The sequence below is a fragment of the Rutidosis leptorrhynchoides genome, chromosome 2 (genome assembly GCF_046630445.1).
Source record: "Rutidosis leptorrhynchoides isolate AG116_Rl617_1_P2 chromosome 2, CSIRO_AGI_Rlap_v1, whole genome shotgun sequence".
NCBI lineage: Eukaryota > Viridiplantae > Streptophyta > Magnoliopsida > Asterales > Asteraceae > Rutidosis > Rutidosis leptorrhynchoides.
In genome coordinates this window covers 537030762-537041321 of record NC_092334.1, presented here as the reverse complement: position 1 = coordinate 537041321, position 10560 = coordinate 537030762, and the positions used below count along the sequence as shown (strand labels likewise).

The following is a 10560-nucleotide window of genomic DNA, read 5'->3' as shown; positions in this document are numbered from 1 at the left end:
TTAATTGGTATAGAAGTATATTTTATTTAATTCTATTTGTATTTTTTTCATTTAATTGGTATAGAAGTATACGGAAAAAGCTTGTAAATTAGAATGATTGGTGTCTTAAGCCATTGTAAGAGCTTGTAAATTGAATTGATTGACGTCTTAAGCCTTAAGCCATTGTAAGTTAGTTTGCGAGTCTATTTTAGTTTCTTGCAAAAATAACTCGTTGGTTTTATTAATATATTCTGGTCGTTCTTGAAAAAAAAATAAAATCAATGACACCTCTTTACCCTTACACATCATCAAACACTATCATCACGACTGAATTATGGATACATCACAAAATTGGAACAAACGAACTGTCAGTCTGTAACCAAAATCTTCACACCAACATAGCAACCAAGTTCTCTAACCCAACCCCACAACACAGTAGACCTTTGTTAGCTATCGAAAGTTCGAAACCCCACTTGTATTTTTATTACATTTTCTTTTCTTGAAAAATAGAAACAGATATAAAATAACTTGACACATAATAAATAAATACTCCACATATATAAATGGCACAAACAAATATAAATGATGACACCATGTAAGAAAAAAACACACATTTGATATCGCCTCCATAACCCACATTGCATCCCTAACAAACTACTCTTTTTCTAGTCACTGTCAAGTTAATTATCAGTGGTCCGTGGTTCCGGCAAGCTTCCCGCGAAGTTCCGTTGACAGTTTCCATCGGAAACTTTCAAAGACGATCTTTAAAAAGTTCATGACAAAAAGTGACCTTGGACACTTTGGGACAACATCGTGTCACTCACTCATTCAGTCATTCTACAACCATATATTATCCACCCTCTAGCAAAAAGACATGATTTTTATTTGAAAGCTTAATTAAAACTTCGCGTTTGATCCGAACAAAAAACTCGAACAAGACACTTTTAGAAGCTTTTTGGGTGACCAAAATCAGTAAATCACAATCTCCGGTAGCCATGAACCAAGATCAACTTCATCTCTTTTATGAAAAAAAATTAAAAAAAAAAAAAAAAAAGGTGTTCTTGTGAAATCCCGACTTTGCCCTCACAATATTATTTTTTAATCGTTTTTCTTGAAATAAAATTTTTAAAAAAATACTTATTTGAAATCAAAAAAGTAAAATCACTACTACGTATAATGGCTCGATGCTCGCTTACAAAAGTAAAATCACTACTACTACAAATCTGTTTTTTTTTATTTGTAAATCAACAAAAACTAAAAACACTTTTGAAGTTTCTTTAGAGCAAAAAATAACTGATTACAGAACAGCATATAATCTCAAAACAAGAAGTTGGTGTTGCAAACTTAAAAAGTAGGGCGCAAGTAAGCATAAAACTTCAACTTTCTCTCTCTTCTTTCAGACTACCTATACATACACCACATTGTATCTATATATCCAAAAACAAAAAATATATCCAGTAATATAAATCTTTCTTCTTCGGATGATAAATCTTCTCTCTCTTTACATGAATTCGATTTTAAGCTTCTTTTTAAACTTTTATTTCTCGAAATATAAATTAAAAAAATTATATTTACAAGAAACAGCTTGAAATTAACTCGTATCTTTTATTTATCGGTGACTTTGAAAAAACAGAGAGAGATATAAAATCCCCTAATTCATCAAATTTCGCTAAATTATATCAAATTATATAAAAGTTTTTATAAAATTAGTGTTTCGGAGTGATTAATCGAACGTTTGTTTCGTTAATTCGTTCGATTAACTCTTTAATTCTGAGTATTAGGTTTTTGTGTGAAGTTAGGGTTTGGAGAATGATAATTAAGCGGGAGTTAAAATCGGCAATGCCGAGTTTGAAGCGGTGCCGAGTTAATGAGTCCGGCAGTGGTGAAGACGACGGACTGTGGTGGTCGTCGGAGAAATCACGGAAGAAACGGAAGAGTTATGCCGGTGACCGGAGCAACGGTTATTATCCGTTACATCTGCTCGGTGAAGTTGCTGCCGGTATCATTACGTTGAATGAATTAGGATTTCACTTTGCTGACGGTGTTATTCCGAGCTTTTGCACCGATACCGGAAAGGTGGTGATCGTTGACTCGAAACCGAAACCGAAACAGAGACCCGAGGTTGAAGATGATGATAGTAACGTGAATAGTAATGTGATTGGTGATAAAATTGTTAAATCAAAACCGGCAAAGGCACCATTGGTACGGACGTCACGAGGACGTGTTCAGGTACTTCCATCTCGGTTTAATGATTCGATACTTGATAATTGGAAGAAGGAAAAAAATAAAATTGATGTTAGTAATAGTAGTCAAGATGATTTGAATTTTGACCCTGAGTTTGCACTTGATGATAAAGAGAAGGCTAGTAATAATAATTGGAAGTGTAGCGATCATGTTTTAACCAAGAAGCATAATGTAGATAAAGTTAGTTATAATAGGAATCGTAATTTATCGCGGAAGTTTAAAGAATTTGATGATGAAGATGAGGAGGATTGTAAGAGGAAGAAATATTCGAGGTTTAGTGAGCAACTTGATGATGTTAAGAGTGTTGCGATTGATAAAAAAAGGAATGATTCTTCGAATAAAAATCAGATTTTTAAAGTACCGGATGAGTTTTCACCTGGTGATATTGTGTGGGCTAAATCCGGAAAGCATTACCCTGCTTGGCCTGCTATTGTTCTTGACCCGGTAATACATGCTCCTCAACAAGTTCTTGGCTTTCGGGTTGATGGTGCTTATTGTGTCATGTTCTTTGGGTACTCAGGAAATGGTACACAAAGGGTAAGACTATTTGAATTTTTATTTATATAATTTTAATTGTATATATAAGAATATATGAACTACAATTGTTGATGTAATCTAGTGAGAACTATGATATAGGATTATGCATGGATTAAAAGTGGGATGATATTTTCGTTTGTAGAGAATGTTGACAGGTTTGTTGTAATTTAGCTCCTTTTTACATTATTAATTTCTTTTTTTCCGTTTTATTTTCAAGAAAAATGATAAGATGAGAATATAACTCAACAAGTTCTTGGCTTTTCTAGGTTTCAGGGTCAGACTGACTTACATGACAGTGAACCGAGTGTGCTTCGGTCAGCCATAGAAGAGGCGTTTCTAGCAGAACACGGGTTTACAGAAATGCTAATGGTTGAAATTAATGCGGCAGCTGGTAATTTGGATTATCTCGATTCTATCACTGAGCCACAAGGATCAAATCGTGAACATGAACATGTTTCTCAAAAGATGGTACGTTTGTGTTCATAATTACTCTAAAGCTTAAAACTTCGACGTTTATTAAGATTTGTTGTGTAAATTTGCAGGAAATAAATAGAAGGCGGAACACACAAACATGCGAAAGCTGTGGGTCGACTATCACACAGAGAATGTTACGAAAAATGAATGATGCGTCTGCTAATAACCGTCTTCTTTGTACGACATGCACTAGGGTTCGTGTAACACTTGTGACTTTAGGTTTGCTTTCTTGCTTTTGATGTTATATTATACTTGTGGTATTCACATTTTCTTTTATTGCAGTTGACAAAATTAAAACATTATTGTGGCATTTGCAAGAAATTATGGAATCGTTCGGATACTGGTAGATGGGTTAGATGTGATGGTTGTAAAGTGTGGGTGCATGCAGAATGTGATGAAATTTCGGGTCATCAATTTAAGGTTCTCTTCAATCTTTCAGTTTTATACAAAATCATTGTGTAGTTTGTATGATATTTTTTGTAGCATATCAATTCATACTCAATTTGTAGGATCTTGGGACAAGCGATTATTACTGCCCGGATTGCAGAGCGAAGTTCGACTTTGAGTTATCAGATTCAGAAACTTGTCAACCTAAAAATAGGTGAGTAAGTCTTTGTTATAATAATATTTCCATAAATAGAACAATAAGTTTATAACTATAAACAACTCGCTTAGTACTTCGTAGGAATCAGGAGATGTCCAAGACTATGACTATTTTTGATAATGAACTAGGGTTGTATTGAGTATGCTGAATATTGTATTACACTAATATTTTGGATCGTATGAACAATGTGTCATGAATTGATCAAACTTTGTATTTCAGATATAATAAAAAGCAGGAGGAAATGGTGCTGCCTAACAAGGTCACTGTTGTCTGCAATGGGGTGGAAGGCATATACTATCCAAGCCTGCATTTGTAAGCATATAAATACATATTTGTTAAGCCATGGTTGATTTATATTTGAAATTAGTCCTAACACGCATGATTTTATTATTATTTTATGGATTTTCCTAATGAAAACCCTTTGTTAAGGTGAAAAAACACTTGTTTTTTTTCAATAACCACCATATTAAAGTCGACGTTAACGGCTTTTTGTACAATACAGTAATATGCACCTTAACGAGAAAAATCCTTACGTTATTTTGTCATGTTTATTTTTTCCCTTTTATTTTATCTACCACTATAGCAACTTTCCCATGAAAATTTGGTTTTACCATTTTCATGGCGTCTCACTTTTATTTTTAATTTAATTTTGTTTTTTTAAAATTTTTTTTCCTACTTATTGGCCGGAGGTCCACTCGGAAGCAATCTCTCTATCCGTCGAATAGAGAGAGGGATGACTTTCTCTACTTTTGAGAGTGTTTTTCACTCTGGGTGGAGAAATGACTTGTCTTTATTCTCGGATAGGGGAAGGATTGTCTACATCTCACCTCCCCCATACACCACTTATGTGGTATTGGGTTTTGTTGTTGTTGTTGTTGTTATATCAACCATATGTGTTGGTGCACAATCTCTCTCTTAATAATTACACCCCCTCTCGCTCTCACTTCAAAAGAAATATAAATATAAATTAAGGAAAATCTGTAACTTTTTTCCCTTACTCATCCATTTCAAAACTGTTCGTAATATAACTTACCTATTTGGCCATTACTATGATGAAATTTGTTGCGCTAGTTTAAATTGTTTCCTAAAAATAACGGTATATATTATCTTTATATGGTTGGATTTTAAAAGATATTTCTGAATAAAATGTGTCAAGCTGCTATCCAAAAGCCATTTATCTACATGAGATAGACAATTAACGGTAAGATCTTCTACATTAGAAATTCACACAAATAACATCTTTTTATTAACATGTTTAGATTTTGTGTTGTATTTTTTATCAAATGAGTCTCATGTTTTAACATAACTTTTTATTGTCCTTTTTAAGGGTTATCTGCAAGTGCGGATCTTGTGGGACACAAAAATTGGCACTTAGTGAATGGGAGCGGCATACAGGCTCAAAACTGAAAAATTGGAAAAGTAGCATCAAAGTCAAGGATTCTTTGCTGCCACTTGAACAATGGGTCTGTACATAATATAGTGTTGTCTGTTGTTTTTCATTTGGTAGCTTGTGATTCAGATTTCAGTGTTACAAGTGTGTGTAATTATTTTCAGTTTTTATTGAATCACCTAAAAAATTGTTGTTTTGCAGATGCTGCAAGTAGCCGAGCATCATTCGCGTACTGTTGCTCCTGTCAACTCTGTTAAACGCCCTTCAATAAAAGCTCGGAAACAGAAATTACTAAGCTTTCTACGAGGTTTGTCCTTGATTCTCGCAAGTGGGATTAATGTTAATGTTAGTTCTAACCCATTGACTCATAAATGGATCATTATATTTTAGGCGTTACGTTACTATTGAGGTAATATAATTTTTTGTAATCATACTAATTATTTGTTACTAATTAAAAAATTACGTAGTATTTTAAAGTTTGGACAAAATGTCAAATCTACCCAAACCAACCACCATAAAGTATACAACCCTTTGCCCAGTCTAGTTATCCCTCCACCTCAAATGTTTCTGCATATTTGCTAATATTTTTTGTTGTTGTATAGAAAAATACGAACCTGTAAATGCCAAGTGGACAACTGAGCGTTGTGCTGTATGTCGTTGGATTGAAGATTGGGACTACAACAAAATCATTATATGCATCAGGTCTTATTATTTTTTGGATTGCAACTTTATATCATGAAAAGGCAAATAAAAAATAAACTTTATTAAAATAATCGGAATGCTGATGGTCTATTGCTCATGACAGATGTCAAATAGCTGTGCATCAAGAATGCTATGGTGCAAGAAACGTTCAAGATTTTACTTCATGGGTTTGCCGGTCCTGCGAGACACCAGATATCGAACGCGACTGCTGCCTCTGTCCTGTAAAAGGCATAAAACTTTACTTGTTAACTGATTATCTTATTTTCATGTGTAGTTCATTATTCGCTAATATTTATTGACTTTTTCTGTTTCATTTATTGTTGTTTCAGGAGGTGCGCTGAAGCCTACTGATGTTGCTCCGCTGTGGGTTCATGTAACCTGTGCCTGGTTTCGGCCTGAGGTTTGTTTTGCAAGTGACGAAAAGATGGAACCTGCAATTGGAATATTATGCATCCCATCTAACTCTTTTGTAAAGGTACTATTTAAATTTTTCAATAGTTACTGTAACATATTTTTACGCTCTTTGCATATTTAATGTGAATTTGATATTTGACTTATAACACAAGTTTACAGGATTGTGTATTTGGAATAACAATCTAAAATAAAACTGAATAATGTTCCAAAAATATGTTTTGGACCAAAAAATATTTATTTATAAAAGTTTTGTTTAAAAGACGGTGACATTGATTCGGTCCACAACTTTTCTTATTTGGTCATTTTCTCTTTATCTGTCAGTTACTGTATTTATATAAATTTCTCATAAAATTGCAAATTTGCTGTGTCGAGTTTCTTTATTTTCCCTTAATCATATTACCTATAAATTAATACTACTATTGATCGATTAAGATCTCGTTTCTTTTTGGCGTGTGATGTATTTTCAAACAGTCAGATTTTGTCCATATGCTACCCATCGAGCTAGTATTGCAATTTTAAGCAATTGACAAATAGTAAACTTTCGACTGATCTTGTTTCAGATATGCGTTGTTTGTAAGCAAATTCATGGATCTTGTACACAATGCTCCAAGTGCTCCACGTATTACCATGCAACATGTGCAGCGAGAGCTGGCTATCGTATGGAGGTGAGGATATTGTTTTTTAACGGTTTATGGACATGATGTTCGTTGTTCTGTCATACTTTGATGCCAGTTTTATTGCTACGACAAAAAAAGTTAGGTTTTTAGCTTACCTAAAATTGAAATGGTAGTGACTCATGTGTATATTTTCTTCCTTCACAGCTGCATACCCTACAAAAGAACGGGAAGCAGATTACAAGAATGGTCTCATATTGCGCTTATCACAGGTACTAGATAGATTTTAACAAATGAACAATGTGTAAGGATTTTTTGTTCCAATTGAAATGGTAGTGTCATATTCTCGTATGTACTAAATTATATTATATAACATATTTACAAAAAGAATACACTTAAACCCGGGAATCGAACCAAATCCGTCGACAATATTATATGTAAGCTTTGATGGTATGGCTCAGTGTGGTCCGGAAAGGTTGGAACCGAGTTAGAAAGGTTCGGTTCACGGTTTCAGCCTCAACCGAATCATAGGGTGATATATTTAGAGGTGGCTATTTTGACATATCTACTTATGAACGCGTCGATCCGGGTGGTATCGTTTCTTTAAACTTAGCTATAAAGAAACTAGTCAAATAGGTCAAAAGTAGCCCAAGGTGTAACTCCTTATAATAATAAAATATTTCTAATAGTACTTGACTCACTAATTTGTGATAAAATATTTGGACGAATAATGTTTTGGTGAATCTGACCCGTTTAGACGTGCTACCCAGCCCAGCAAACACCTCTGGTATAATTTGTTGTGTTTCTACGTGTTTGTGTTTTTTTGCAGGGCTCCGAATCCTGATAGTGTCCTCATAATACAGACACCAGGTGGCACGATATCTACTAAAAGCCTAGGCGTGAACCATAACAAGAGCGGTTCGAGATTGATTACACCAAGAAGATTACAACTTCAAGAAGCGCCAGTCTCTGAAACATCCACGGAGGCCGGGCCATTTTCTGCCGCAAGATGCAGGGTGTACCAAAGATCACACAACAAGGTAATCTTAAATAATGGTGGCTATTTGATCGAATTGGGTAACGGGTCAAAACGTGTTCTGTTCTAAATTGGTAACTTTTGTTGTGGGATGAAACAGGTCGATTTGGATTGACCCCAAAAACACGTGTTCCCCCTTTAAAGAGTTTTAAGGTGCTAAAGTGATAACGAAAACTATATAAATGCAATAGTAGTAACTAGTAAAAATCTAAGTCTATGATTAGAACAATATATGAAATTATATGCGTTAAAAACACTTTGGACGACTTTCGTCCCATTTAACCGATTCATTTTTAGATCATTGTTTTTTACTTGACCAGGCTGGGAAAAAATAACCCAACTCGACCCATTTTGACTTAAACGGGATAGTATTGTCGTCTCAGCACATCTTATGTTTTAACTGTGAAATGAAGCCACAAATGAAATGATGTTGTTTCATGCCCTTTTTTGTTTTGGATTTTGTGTGACAGGATATGGTAGACAGGTTAATTATGCACCGAGTCACCAGACCATGTCATCACTCTTTAGCGACAATACAACGATTGAACAGCCTTAGGGTATCCTCATTTTTTTTAGAAAGTTTTAGTAATATTGGCTCCGATATTTGCAAAAGTCTCGTTATGACACACTTGGTACGTTCTATTAACAGGAAACGCATGAACCTCGAAGTTTTTCTACCTTCAGAGAAAGATTACGTCATTTACAGGCAAAGTTTTAACCTTTTAAACACCCAACATTTTCTTATTTAAATATATTTCTGTAACAACCATTCAAATCAAATATCGCATGAAATAATAATCGTTGACCATTTTTATAAGTATGAGTTTGTGATGTTTGAACTTTTCATTCCGAATACAGAGAACCGAAAATGACCGGGTTTGCTTTGGTAGATCGGGAATTCATGGATGGGGACTTTTTGCACGACGAAACATCATGGAGGGCGAAATGGTAAACACTAATACTTAATCTCTTACTTTTATGAACATTTTGTGACAGCTCTTCGAGTAAAAACGTTCAACATGATCTGTTTACGTGCACAAATTCTCCAGGTTTTGGAATATCGTGGTGAGCAAGTGCGGGGCAGTGTTGCTGATTTAAGAGAAGCACAATACCGAAGAGAGGGCAAAGACTGCTATGTTAGTTTCTAACGCTTTTCATGTAATTAACAATGTCAAACCACAAATAATAGCGAGTTGACTTGGTCAAAATCTTGTTTGCAGCTGTTCAAAATCAGTGAAGAAGTCGTCGTAGATGCAACAGATAAAGGAAATGTAGCACGCTTAATCAATCACGCCGTAAGTTCCTAACGACCGTTTTACCTTGCATTTCTAATGGGTCAAATTGTTAACTTGTAACAACATAGCTATGGAGTAAAAAGGAAATGGGTCATAAAAAGTGAAAGTCGCCCAAAGTGTGCTTATAACGCATAACAAATTTATTTAATTAGGTAGATTGATATTGCAGTATAATTTACGTAACTTTGTGATGATATATAGCACATCAGTTTTATATTTTATATGAATTTTAAAAAGTAAGAAAAAAGGTCACTTGCAGTGGCTCAACCCACCCAATTTGACACCTCTATTTTTTCTAACATAATTTCACTTACAATCGTTCATGTTATTGTCTCTAGTGTAATCCAAACTGCTATGCACGGATCATGAGCGTTGGTGGCGAGGAAAGCCGAATCGTGCTTATAGCGAGGACTAACGTGACCATTGGTGATGAGTTATCGTAAGTTACTCGTAATTAAACCAAGAATCAAAGCATATCCCGGGTACATGTTTCCTGATTTATATTGCTGTTTTCTGGTTTTTAGGTATGATTACTTGTTTGATCAAGATGAGAGTGACGATTGCAAAGTCCCGTGTTTATGTAAAGCGCCGAATTGCCGAAAATATATGAATTAGAGAGAGAGCGATAGGGGAAAAGAATACAGAAACTTTCTCCAACAGAGGAGGAGCTCTTTTACTAACCTGAAAACTAATTATACTTGATTTTTTGTTTTTTTGGGAAGGTAATAATGTTAGATATAGTAGAAGGCTAATGATATTTCCAATACGATTTTTGATAAATCCACTAGTCATGTACAACTATTTATACATAAAGTACAAGTACATATCGCATAAAACTGTTGGATTTATCAAAATCTTTTGTAGCAGTATCATTGCCAGAGAAAAACTAGTAGCAGTCTTTGATGCAAATGTAGAAAGATCATACCTACATTTGTAGGTACATTATTAAATATATCTATAGTTTTGGTGTACTATTTGTCGGTTTACTAAATTTTGTAAGAGTAAATATGTACTTTTGGTGAAGGCAGGTAAAAAAAAGTTTCTATTTTGAACTTGGGTAAGTTAAGTAGGGTATCAACAGGGTTAAAGAACCCGATCCGGATTTGCTATATTTCCAGAAGATTTGGCTGGAAACATGAGCTAATCTTTTGAAAAATGGTGTATTTGTTCCAACAATAAGCCCCAAGAAAGAGTCTTCTTACAGGTTAGTTGATAGCTTTCCAGTGTGACCTCTGATCTTCCTTGCTCCTCCTTGAGGAAATCGACCCTGA

At 34.5% G+C, this 10560-nt stretch overlaps 1 protein-coding gene across 1 annotated transcript; it reads left to right on the top strand.

Moving 5' to 3' along the window:
- The first annotated feature begins 1587 nt into the window (after nucleotides 1–1587).
- Nucleotides 1588–10255, top strand: LOC139893000 (histone-lysine N-methyltransferase ATX4-like). The gene is made up of 22 exons (XM_071876129.1): nucleotides 1588–2760; nucleotides 2860–2915; nucleotides 3027–3228; nucleotides 3303–3428; nucleotides 3517–3654; nucleotides 3744–3835; nucleotides 4058–4150; nucleotides 5166–5301; nucleotides 5430–5535; nucleotides 5831–5930; nucleotides 6034–6158; nucleotides 6260–6405; nucleotides 6905–7009; nucleotides 7166–7230; nucleotides 7788–7998; nucleotides 8465–8551; nucleotides 8644–8700; nucleotides 8853–8942; nucleotides 9044–9130; nucleotides 9215–9289; nucleotides 9628–9728; nucleotides 9814–10255. The coding sequence occupies exons 1-22, from the start codon at nucleotides 1789–1791 to the stop codon at nucleotides 9902–9904; spliced, it is 3261 nt and encodes a 1086-aa protein (XP_071732230.1). The 5' UTR covers nucleotides 1588–1788; the 3' UTR covers nucleotides 9905–10255.
- The last annotated feature ends 305 nt before the right edge of the window (nucleotides 10256–10560 follow it).

Bases quoted from the DNA above. Each gene is read 5' to 3' on its own strand.
- LOC139893000 (XM_071876129.1), top strand. From the start codon at position 1,789: ATGATAATTAAGCGGGAGTTAAAATCGGCAATGCCGAGTTTGAAGCGG. The intron at 5,536-5,830 runs GTTTGTCCTTGA...GTTGTTGTATAG, and splicing joins ATTACTAAGCTTTCTACGAG to AAAAATACGAACCTGTAAAT. The intron at 7,231-7,787 runs GTACTAGATAGA...GTTTTTTTGCAG, and splicing joins TCATATTGCGCTTATCACAG to GGCTCCGAATCCTGATAGTG.